Source organism: Glycine soja, chromosome 2 (assembly GCF_004193775.1).
Source record: "Glycine soja cultivar W05 chromosome 2, ASM419377v2, whole genome shotgun sequence".
NCBI lineage: Eukaryota > Viridiplantae > Streptophyta > Magnoliopsida > Fabales > Fabaceae > Glycine > Glycine soja.
In genome coordinates this window covers 50,584,406-50,597,188 of record NC_041003.1, presented here as the reverse complement: position 1 = coordinate 50,597,188, position 12,783 = coordinate 50,584,406, and the positions used below count along the sequence as shown (strand labels likewise).

Here is a 12,783-nt window from a genome sequence, read left to right as displayed (position 1 = left end):
TATAAACAATTATATGAATTAATTTTTGTATGTGTATCATATTTCTTATTTAAATAACGACTTACTACTACAATTTGGAGACGCTCATTTACATAAGTTATCATTAAGAGAAGTGCTCACAATGCACTTTTCAATACTCTCATTCCAATGATAAAAATCTAATTAAAAAATAAATACAAATTTAAGTACCTAATTGAAACAAATTATTTAATTAGAAACCTAACTAAAAATATTTAAATAGTTAAACAATAAAATATATACTTGCAAAGTTTATTAATCTGTAAAAAATGTGTTATGTTAATTTATCAGGATATTGTAAACAACAGTAATGTAGATGAAATAACGAGATTGATTTAATAAACACAAATACACATTAGTTAGTGGCACACATGCACGATAAAGAAAATAGCTTGTAGCAACAAAAGACAGTTGACATTTAATAAGTGATGAGTCAAGTGTTTTTTTTATTAGTGAGAAAAACACAAAGCTGAAGCACAGAAAAAGCAAATAAAAGAAACTACATAACTGCCTCTAGGGTACAAGGTTCCTAGGGTATCTCCAAGCAAGGTATAACATGCAACTCTAAAGGGCAAGAGAACACGAAAGGTTCCTAGCTATTCGATCCGGACTTTGCTAGTGAGTTAGAGTGACGAGTCAAGTATAACGATTGATAATTGCGATTGCAAAATTATAGAATATTTAGTCATTCTTATACTTTCCAATAATATTTCTCTGGATAAATGTATTTGAATTTATTGTATGACTAAAAGTTTCCTTTTGTTTTGTAATAAAAGTTTCTTTGGTTATAAGTTACATATAAAATCATATATTATTCATTTTTTATATATTATTAATATATGTCAGAATCGATATAATATATTTTAAAAAATGAAATAAAAATATTTTGACATTATTGTTCGAATTGTACAAGGTAATATGCATTTTTTATTCGAAAATTATATTGATCAAATATATAACCTATAAAATAAAATTATTAAGAATACTAAATTTATAATCGGCATATTTATATGGTATGTGTGTATGGTATGTGTGTATGTTAGGATTTAGAAGAAGTAAAATTGGCATCCATTATGAATGTTAAATTGGTTTCCTTTCATTTTTTATTTTCCTTTATTATAATTTTTTGTGGTGATTTGTATTCTTAAAGTGACATTCAATCCTTATCAGAGGCACACACGGTTATGTTGAATAAAGAATAACCGAGTTCTAATTTGTAAGAGGATATGATGACGAATATGTCGTTTGACAAGATTTGTTTTAAAGTTATATAAAAATTATTTTTAATATAATTAATTTTAAAATAATTAAATTTGCTTAAAATATATATTTAAATTAATATTAATTACGAATTTATATTTAAATAGTGTACATATTTTCTATCAAAACGTACTGATTAATTTTTTTAAAACGATAAAACGTAGCTTTCACAATAACATAAAAAGAATGCGATTAATAATTACTGCGAGCTAAGAAGTTACCTGTTGTATATCCCGTTGGTTGAAATAATGTAATTTTAAATTCTATATTCCAACGGGTCTTATTCGTACGGTGACCCGTTTCATGACAGATGTCAGAAATATAAATCCTTCTCCATATATTACTTTTATATTTATTCTTTATATATGTAAAATTTGTTTACAATGTCAACCGTTCAAGATATAGCAAAATGTACTGGTAGGTGGAGACATATTTTTTTTTGCAAGTATGTTATTATGGGCATGCCCACTGCTTGCTTGCTACTCAATTTTAGTTTTTTTTAGTATATATATATATAATGTGATCGTATTAAAATTATAATCTATGATCTCATGTATATAATTCAAATTTATCACTATTTAGGTTGATCTATTGAGTTTATAATTAGGGTATTTTGAATCGATGAAATGATAAAGGAATAAATATAAAGTATTATTCAATATGATGGAGGAAAAAAAGAAAAATGTCCTAAGTGTCATTGTTGATTAAAAATGTCTCTCTAAGGTTACATTTCTGTTTATCGTAAAAAGTGTGTGAAACGAGGTTACGTTTTTAAAAAAAAAAAGGCCAAGCATCCACGTTGATGTAACTGGCTGGCCAGGAAACAATGCCCAAGGTTTAACTACAGTGGCAGTGGTTATAACTTATCATCTAGGTTTGTGGAGATGCATTACGTCAATTAATTCACCAATGAAACAGAGAAGAATCTTTTTCAATTTTCGCGGCCTCAACTTGGATGTTAGAATATATTTGTTTGATTATGTAAGAATTCCGAATCCACGAATGAAGATGAATTAAGTAGTGGCGATCCAGTTGTATTGGTAAAATTGAATTAATAATAATAATATGTGAATGTAGATAGTAGAAACATAACATCAATTTGTTTCGCCGATGTGGTGTAGGATTGCCATGTGGCGCGCAGGGAGGTAGTGAGTCCGCATGAGCATGCTCCTACTCCTACCATAACTAATCGTGCTCTAGACTGTAGCATCGTGATGATCTCCCACTATTCTACAGCCGGTCATGCATAAAATATTATACATACAAAGAGGTGCAGTGCGACTTTAGATTACATACATTAATTAATGCCCAGACAGACATCCTAAGCAAGGGGGGAAAATATATATGTAATATAAATAAATACCGGCCACAGTGAGAGAGGGTGGGTCCCACTGAAATACAAGAAAGAAAGAGTTTTCTTTCCTTTTTTGGTCATTATATAAGAGCCTTATCAATCAATCAGTCGCATGTTCAAGTAATCATTCTCTCAAGCAAGCAATGTTAACGTAGTAGTACGGCCCATAAAAGAAAAGAAACTTTACTTGAGTTGAGTGAGCTGAGATCGATCAACAATAGCTACAGCACAGTCCATATTGATATATGTTCGATCGAGAGTAATTAAGGTTAAGGTGAGTGAGTCTTGATGCCTCCTCCTCCTCCTCCTCTCTCTCTCTCTCTCTCTCTCTGAGCTTAAACTAATTACTTTTACTTGTTTGTAATGTAAAATGGCAGGATCGATCAGAGGGATCGTGAGAGGATATTAAAGGAACAGGTAGCATGGAGTATGGTGCGTTTGGGAGCTTGTCGGAGTGTGAAGAAGATTTGATCGAGGAGTTGCTGGAAAAAGGTTGCTGGGTGGAAACGAATGGGAGCAGCGAGGCACAGTACGACATAGAGCAAGAATTAGCCATGCCCATGGGGAAGACCACATGGTGGATTGGACCCAAGGGGCCTGTGTCTGGGTCATCTTCATCCGTGAAAGAGAGATTGGTGGTTGCGGTGGGCTACTTGAGAGAATACACAAAGAACAACAACGCCGCCAACGTGCTCATTCAGATATGGGTTCCCATACGGAGGATGACAGGCCTTCTTGCCATTGGCCTTGGGCCCGATGAGTCGGTTTCGGTTGCTTTTCCTTTTCCGACCAACATGAACATGAACATGAAGTCGAACGTAAACATTCGGTTCTTTAGAAGCCATGAGTACCCGCGAATTCCTTATGAATATGGATCCTTGGCACTTCCTGTCTTCGAAAGAGGCAGTGGCACATGCCTGGGTGTCCTCCAGATTGTAATGCCAGCAGCTCGCTGGGACACAATCAACTATCTCCCTCAACTTGACAACAATAATAATAATAATGCTTTCCAGGGCATGATTCCAGGTGGTGTTGTAAAGGTATTTGACGAGGATGAGGTGTACGAAGCATCAGTGAACGAGATGATGGAGGTGGTGAGGTGTGTGTGCAAGACGCAGAATGTGCCTTTGGCTCTGACATGGGCTCCTTGCGTCCAACAACTATGTGTGGATTGTGGGCATTCAAGGGATGAGAACAACTATGTGTCGATTGTGGACAGAGCGTGTTTTGTGGGGGATGGTCAGCCCCAGCTATTGGGGTTCCAGGAGGCCTGCTCTCAGCACCACCTTTTCCGCGGACAAGGAATTGTCGGTACGGCCTTCACAACTGCCAAGCCCTGTTTTGCTATGGACATAACCGCCTTCACCAAGGCCGAATATCCTCTCTCTCACCACGCCAACATCTTTGACTTGCATTCTGCCGTCGCTATTCCTCTAAGGACTTCTTCTTATCCCCATTTTGATTTTGTCTTGGAGTTCTTCCTTCCCAAACACTGCCCTGACCACAACCTCTTCCTCAACTCCTTATCTATTCTCCTTCAACAAGCTTGCCCCACCTTCCATCTTTCTGCTCCCATCCATGATGATGTATTTACCTCCTTGCCCTCTGAATCCCAGTCCCAGCAGGCTTCCTGGATCGCACATATGATTGATGCCCAATCCCAACACAAGGACAATGGGAAAGGTGTGTGCTTGTCCTTGGATTTCCTGGAAGAAGAACCCAAAGAGGAGTTCAAAGTCACAACAACTCACTGTAACTGGGACACCACTGCCACTAGTACTTATCATTCACACGACCATGTCGTGTTTTCAGATTTTGGAGAAGAATCTCAATCTCAATCTCAATCTCAAACTCACACATTTGGTGTGAAGCGTGGCAGAAAACCAGGAGAGAAGAGACGAACCAAGGCCGAGAAGACTATCAGCTTGCCAGTTCTAAGGCAATACTTTGCAGGAAGCCTAAAAGATGCGGCTAAGAGCATTGGCGGTGAGATATTATTAATTTGATATGATCCATTAATTAATTGCATTCCTCATGTAGCTCTTAATGAATGAATTGCATGCATGCAGTGTGTCCCACAACTCTGAAAAGGATATGCAGACAACATGGCATAACGCGATGGCCTTCAAGGAAAATAAAGAAGGTGGGGCACTCTTTGAAGAAACTACAACTTGTAATTGATTCGGTACAGGGTGCCGAGGGTGCCATACAGATCGGATCCTTCTATAACAGTTTTCCGGAGTTGAGCTCTAGAGCTTCTCAATCATCCTCTCCTGCAGCACAAAGCCCTCCTCATGTTCCTCAACAACCCTTGAGAGTGAAGGCTACTTTTGCGGATGAAAAAATCCGTTTTAGCTTGCAACCACTTTGGGGGTTCACAGAATTGCAGTTGGAAATTTCAAGGCGCTTCAACCTAAGCGATGTTAGCAACGCCAACAACGTGGTTCTAAAGTATTTGGATGATGACGGAGAGTGGGTTGTTTTAGCCTGCGATGGCGATCTTGAGGAGTGTAAAGACTTGCATACAACGTCTCAGAGCCGCACAATTAGACTCGCCCTATTTCAAGCTTCTCCTCTTAATAATCAACCAAATTCATATACTTTCGCCAACACCACCAGCACTCCTTCTTCTTCTTAATTAACACCTTCGTTTCCATCCTAGGCGTCTCTCTATCTGTACCGTCACATTTGTATTGCTGTTGTTTTGCTTTTACTTGTTAGACCCCATCCAGCTTATGAGATGAGACGAGAACCATTTTATTTATATTTGTTACTTCTCTTAATTTCTTATTAAAATGCTAACTTTGCCTTACCTACACTTTATTCACAAGCTCCATATCAGTTGCTCCACCAACTATCCACCCAGCTATATATAACGAAAATTCATATATAGTTGCATAGAAAGGAAATGGTGTGGGGTTGGAAGGGATTTAAGTCAGCTCTTGAAACTGCTTGCTGCTCGATTTCTTAAAGAATAATGATTCAATAAACTTGAAATTTTGGAAAGGAATTCAATTGAATTTTTACATGATTGCCATATATAGAACAGCATCATTGCCCTCGTGTTGTTAAACTTCAATGCCATGGACAAAGGCTACCAACACATTTTCAATTACATTCTATTGAACATATTTTTTTTTATATTGATTGAAGTTTATTAAAAATTTATAATTTTTTTAATCTTTATGAGTCTCGCTGAACTTATAACTTCAAAATTTTCAATAAATTTTAACAAATGATAAAGAATTTGAAATTTCAAATAGATTTTTTTTAATAATCTCTATTATTATTAAAGCTCATGTCTTATATTCTTTTTAAATTTACAAGTTTTCTCAATAATAATAATAATGTATTAATAATAAAACTCTTTTGTTTAACAAATAATATTTTGTATAACCCTTTTATTGTTTACTAGGGGAACAGGAGTGTCTAACTGTTTTTTCATGCTTTTTTTAAATAAAAAAATAATAGAAGTTAGTGGGTGATTTGTGAAGACAATTGTAAAGATAAAATAATAACTTATGGATATAGTTATAAAGATAAAATAGGCATAAAAATGTATACATCAAAATACTTTATTCCCTTTATATATAGATATAAAAAATGATATTATTTATTTTGAAAAATATATTATAAAGTATATATTTACTTAAACTGTATAATTCTTTTATTGAACGATTTAATTATATATAATTTTAATATTAATATATTATGTTATTAAATCGGATTAACCTATTCTTGTCCCACATATTACTTGGTCTTGATTATGTTAGATTTGGATTCAAACATAATATTAAAATTATATCATGAGACGATACGATCAGCTATTCTTTTTTAATATTAAAATATCAGAGGTGCCACCATTTATTGATCATGTTAAATTTGGGTTCACACATAATTTTACATGGTGTAATTATTTTGTGTCATTTGATCTCCCTCTTTTTTAAGATACAACATCAAGTTTAATTTATTAAATAAAAAATTAGGAAAATTTCTATTGTGCTCCCGTTAAAATATTATCAATTCAAATATACTTAAAAATAGTAAAATAAATAATATTAATATCACATTATAAAATCTATAACCATTTGAGTAAATTATACATTTCAAAGTGTTTTTGATTATTATCATCAAAACAAGTTTTATTTTGATAAAAGTACTTTAAGAATAGAAGTATTCATAAATAGATTAAGTTACACTAAAGTTATTATTAGACTTACACAATTCTTTTTTTTAGACTTATTATTAGACTTACAAAATTCTTTTTTTTTTACCACGTTTTTCACTTTTGGTTCCTAAAAAACGTTTGATAGGCCTTAGTCTTAATCTCTAAAAAAATTATCATTATTTTTAGTCCTTCAAGTGATGATATGGTAGTCACATTTACATAATTTGCTAGGTAAATTATTTATTAAAGTGAAACAATCCTCTATATCAATTGATTCTCTCTCCTAATCATATATTGTTTTTTGATGAGTGGTACCCGCATATTGTTTAAGAATGATAACAGTAGTCAATTAATAAAAAAAAACAGAAGTATATTAATAATTATAAAGGTATATTTGCTTCAAATATCAGGAAATGTTCTCGGCATTATATACACAGTAACTCTGATGATCAAACCTTCCAAACATCAGAAATGACTAAAAACTGGCAGAGTTTCTCCGTGACCATGTTCAGATATATAAGCAATGAACTTTCTCAATCTAAAAGTCAAAAGATACTATTAATCCTCTATAATCAAAACATTTTTTCTTGTTCATTAAGTATGTGATCAGCGTAATTAAAATCTAACTTTCATCTAATTAGAGGCTGTTCTGATGAAGCAGAAGGCATGTCTTCTAGCTGCTCCTTAATGACTATATCTTAACGGAGGACCAAACAAGCTCAATACCACCTGAAAAAAAAGGGCAGGAAATGTGAGATGTTTCCTAATTAGTTATTGTGCACATTTTTTTGGTACAAAAAGGTTTAGGGGGAAGGTAGGCTGTCCTATATAAGGTCAAAACATACCACAAGCCTCAGCAAGGGCTTACAGTGGTGCTAAGTGTTAACAGATTGCCCACCAAAGAGGATTGCTGGTAGTAGGAATTGAACCTAAGCCGTACAGGTAAAGTGCTTTCATTCCTACCGGCAGAACTAATCCCATTGGCGATTGTATTGATTAATGACTATGTCACGTGTAAGGCTTGTTGAACACATTGTGAAATTGAGTGCCAAGTGTGACCAATAATTAAAACTTGCAAAATGGAAAGGGAGTAAAACCTATTTCATGACGTTAATGAAAAAGCTAGTTATTTTATACTTTATAGAGCAGCACCAAAAACCACAAACTTACAGGTAGAAACACAAGACCGTGTAAGAAGCCAATGATAACCAAGGCCAGATACATCTGGAAGTAATACACCTGCAAAGACCCAAAAGCTACTTTAACATTTCTTGAGCAGACAATCAAGCGTTGGAGCCAAGGGTGATATGTCACATACCACAAAAATTTCTGATGTTGAGAAGCAAAGGACGAGGACTCCGACTAATTTTGTAAGTGTGATTCCACTACCAAACAAAGATAAATAATACAAAAAAGAAAGTGTCAAGAAAATAATAGTGCAAGCAGACACTAATAATTCAGACACGATTCAAATCATTTTTGTAATTTGTTATAAATGGTACATCTGCATCAATTCTCTGACAACAGATCAAGAGTTATACCAAAGCTACACTACTAAATAACTACAATAAGAGGAAATTTTCACAAAGTCCAATCATGCACATAACATTTCATCTTTGCCGAACCTTTAGGGTTTAGATGAGAAAAAGGGAAAAGAACGAATGATGGCAAACAATGTATTTTGAGATTGATGATAAGATGTCACGCACAAATACGAATGCACCTATTTATACCATTAAAAAGACCAAGTTTTAGTACTACTAGTACAAGCCCTAACCCTAGCTTATGTTACATGTTGGTGCACAAATACGATATGTATATCCAATACAATACGTATCCAATACAGTGGTTACCGTGGTACAATTATTTTAATATGATACGTGTAAAATACATATTTAGATATATACAAAAACTCATAAAACATAATAAACATATAATTGCAATTTTGTAAATTCAAATTAAGAACATTCTTCTTGGACATAATTAAAAACAAAATCAAATATAAATCATTATCATCATAAATAGGAATAATACCATACGTCTCATTCCTTTATTAAAATCATCCATAAAAAGGACAATTACCATTTTTTATGCATTAAGGGACAATGCTTTTATGTTTTAATAGTATATATGTTTCTATGTCTCATGTAGCTGTATTGGATTTTCATACAGCCACACGAGACATAACATGTACAATTTTTTTAGTCTTGGATACTTTTAAATAAATATTGGTGAAGTATCCAAAAGTATTGGTATCAAATACAGATATATGGAGCAAATTAAAGTATCAGAGCTTTAACCAACAAGGTCCAGCACAATTGGTAGATAGTTAAGTTCTTCAAACATGCTGCTAATTGGGGTTCGATTCCTAGGTCGTGCGTATGGAAAAGACTTTGTTGGGAGAGGTAAAATCCAATTTGGTGATCTCTATGTCCTATGGGACCTATGGGATTAGTCTTATGGCTTCCGACTATAGAGATATCTTACTTATAGCAAAAAAAAAAGTATCGATGCTTCAAGTAGTGGCCTCCCTCAATAACTCAGCTGATCTCATCCAAAAACTTAGGAAACTAGTGCCTCCTTCAATAACAAAACACAGGCAACATCCTCCTTAGTGGCCCTGTCAACCTATAAACTTGTTCCGAAAATACCAAGTATCATACCACCTAGTAAGTGGCCTCCAACTAGGTTTATAGTATATATCACCCAGGAACACAAGCAGCATCCTCACCTAGAACATCATTACCATTGACCACATGTGGCTAGGGATTGTCAACCGAAAGTCCTCAAGTTTTGTCACTCTACTGATATGACCAAAATAGTGTATACAAGTAGGGGGTACTCCACTAACCTCACCTACAACCTGGTTTTGTGAGATTAAATTAGGCCCAAACTCAAAATTCTAAGATGGTAAAAGGGTCTATCCTTATTCCATTATTGAGCCCCCTACCATATTATTTACTCACAAACCCAATTCTAAGATAGTATCAGAGCCTATAGTGTAGACCTAAATTTTAAGATGGTATGAACCTATCTTAGCATACTGTAGGTACTATGGTATGAGGGGGGATATAAATAGGAGTGGGGGTAATAGTGTATTTAGCATACTGTAGGTACTATGGTATCTTAATTCATGTTGCTACATATGTATTAGGACTCCATAGTCTACCTAAAATGGACCCTCTGTAATCATTTAGTACAACTTGTGCTGTTATATATATAATACAATTCTACTTTTGCTGATTAAAAAAAAAATGAGAACCTATCTTAGCAATTGTTGTTAGGTTTATCGGGTTGTTATCGGACCACTCATAGATGTCCGGTCCTCAGCGTGATGGAGGGTGTTAAAGATCCCACTGACTGGTGATATAGCCAAAATAATGCATAAAAGTTTGTGTGTGTGGGGATCCTCTCCTTACAAGCTGATTTTGTAATTAGGCCCAAACCCAAAATTATAATAATATAATGCATAGGAAACATATCAGGTGAGAATCGTTCTCAATTGTTATCATGAGAACAAATTTTCCCATATATGATTGTATGGTCAAAATTTGTTCTGGTACAACAAAGAAGAACGAGTCTCACTTGATATGCTCACACTTATATATGTAGTGGGCTACACTCAGTCCAAGGCTACAAATATTACAATCCGTGATGTTTCCAAATGCGACAATACATATAGTCAACCTGAATACAGAAGCCCCCATGGTACACAATGCTGTCTTTGCTCGTTGGCTCCTATCCCCCAAGCTTACCTGTGAACACATGTATACCAGATCATCATAAAATGTGGGTACTGCATAGTCACCAAAAGACAGGTGGTTCAATTGCATAAAGGTCTCCCTGAGTTAATCAGTGTGTCAATATTCCCCTGGTGACAAAGCAGGTTGAATTTCACTTTTCACATGCTATAGTAATCCCCAATTCCCCATAATCCCATTTCCTTAACGAACAAGTAGGAATTATAAAGTGCCACATTGACAAATATCACTGTTTCCTCAAAAAGACCTCCATACCCTACGGGAAGGACCTGTCAATTTATAGAACAGAGGATCAGACTAACCATGAATGCATGTACTATATGCACACAGAACTCCACAGCAATTCCTATTGACATAATAAGGTTTACAACAGACACCGCATTGAGTTGAATACCCAAAATTGCCATTACACCCTGCAGGAGTCACAAACTTCGTTTGTTTCATTCTGTAACTAAGAGGTAATAAACAGGATACCAAAAGGGAAAGCAAATGAAAGATGAAATAAATTTGCAACTTTAAGATAAATGTTACCATGAGGTCCAAAATTATCATGATCAGAACAAGTAATAAGATTGCTGAACTCCACACGCTGCATTTAATAGCAAACAGAAAAAGAATATTACACTTAATCCTGAACTGGAGAGAACAAATTTTCAATTGGACTGTATTTGTGGAAATAAACAAGGCTCAAGTATACCTGGATGTGATGATCAGACAGACAACAAAAATAGCACCTGTTACATCACCATAAGTTATTTGATGACAAATGAATTTGATTCAGGAAAGACAGGCTTGATATGATACATTTTCACACAAGTAATAGTTGAAAAATCTATGTACGAGAAATGGGAAACAAAACACGGATAAAACTGAGAAGACATGAATTAGATTTTCACTTTCCAATTTTGGTCCAATCAGAAATATCAAGAGGGTGGCAAATAAGTACTACCCATGAATATGTAGTCTAAATCCCGATACTGAAATCTTTCATTCATAAAAAGCAACAGAAAGATGTTATATATCTTCCAAGTGGAAGACATAAAGTGTTTGACGTCGATAAGACAACAGAGTACTCCATCAAAGACCATAGAGATAGAATTTAAAAGTTTGAAGCCAAGAACACAAGTATAAATCTTAATAAAGGCTCAAATTTCAACATATAAGCTGCAAACAGGAAGGGAAATTGAAGGATTATAACAGACAGTCCAGCTTATACAACAAGGTTGACAAACAATTATGTCATCCTGTGTGAATATGCGTTATTTAAACTGTTTTGGAATACCAACCTAGTGCTACGGTAATGTTGATCAGGGCTAACTTCCATATATCCAGGTATTGTTCAAAGAAGATATAAAACACTGAGTACGGAAAAATATCCATCTGCACAAGAGAAACTTAGTCAACAAGAAGTGGTGATCCACAAAAGAATCAACAATGTGGGACACTGTACGATTTTAGCCATTACAAAATGCTTCATAAGGATGAGAAAATAGAAAGTAGATCCATAATGATATCATCTACTATTTTGTTATAAACTTAATATCAACAAAGAGACATTCAAATAAAAAGTGATGAGCTAACAATACCAACAGAGATTGAGACTCAAAGGTCAAGTGAAATCAAGGACTCCCAAATGAAATATTAGATTGGTGAAAGACAGAAATAACACGAACAATTCTTTTTTTATCGGCAAAAAATATGTATATATTATATATAATAATAAAATCAGTACAAGTGGAAAAGTTGTATATACATCCTAGAGTCATTATGTGCGGAGCTATGGTGTCCTAATACAAGCTTTAGTGCAGGTATTAGGCAACCATAGATCTGTATCTAAACTAGGATCCCAACCACAAAAAATCTATAATCCAATCCCCCAGAACACAAAACCCAACCCTGATGTTGCTAGACCAGGAATGGAAGGAATGTCAAATCCTTTTTCCATATTTTTAAGCCATGTCCAGCAGAAAAATAACACATCATCCATCAATTTTTGATTGTTGAAACTTTTGTTTGAGAAGACTATCCTGTTCCTATGGTACCACATACACTAGGTCAGAGAAATCCACCAAGTTTGTCATCTTTGTAGTCTGATACCATTGAGATTGCAATAGGAGTGTTGAAGGAAGTGCTCTCTCAGTACTTCCGGGAAGACGTCCACTGTGTTTAGCCAAGACAATGTTTCCCACCATAGTGACATGATTTTGACACAACTAAAGAAA

The 12,783-nt window shown here is 34.6% G+C and overlaps 2 protein-coding genes across 3 annotated transcripts in view; one reads left to right on the top strand and one right to left on the bottom strand.

The window, feature by feature from the left end:
- The first annotated feature begins 2,511 nt into the window (after positions 1–2,511).
- Positions 2,512–5,444, top strand: LOC114404050 (protein NLP2-like). The gene is made up of 3 exons (XM_028367189.1): positions 2,512–2,906; positions 3,010–4,618; positions 4,702–5,444. The coding sequence occupies exons 2-3, from the start codon at positions 3,055–3,057 to the stop codon at positions 5,268–5,270; spliced, it is 2,133 nt and encodes a 710-aa protein (XP_028222990.1). The 5' UTR covers positions 2,512–2,906; positions 3,010–3,054; the 3' UTR covers positions 5,271–5,444.
- Positions 5,445–7,154: 1,710 nt separating this feature from the next.
- Positions 7,155–12,783, bottom strand: part of LOC114404024 (NPC intracellular cholesterol transporter 1-like) — a 47,348-nt gene continuing 41,719 nt past the window's right edge. The window contains exons 32-39 of one of the 2 annotated variants that reach the window (XM_028367187.1): positions 11,848–11,941; positions 11,259–11,295; positions 11,093–11,150; positions 10,864–10,974; positions 10,488–10,555; positions 8,119–8,185; positions 7,971–8,039; positions 7,155–7,529 (exon numbers count right to left, since the gene is read on the bottom strand). In XM_028367187.1, coding sequence (XP_028222988.1) covers positions 7,485–7,529; positions 7,971–8,039; positions 8,119–8,185; positions 10,488–10,555; positions 10,864–10,974; positions 11,093–11,150; positions 11,259–11,295; positions 11,848–11,941 — 549 coding nt within the window. In that variant the 3' untranslated portion in view covers positions 7,155–7,484. The other variant, XM_028367188.1, reaches the window with a different exon arrangement.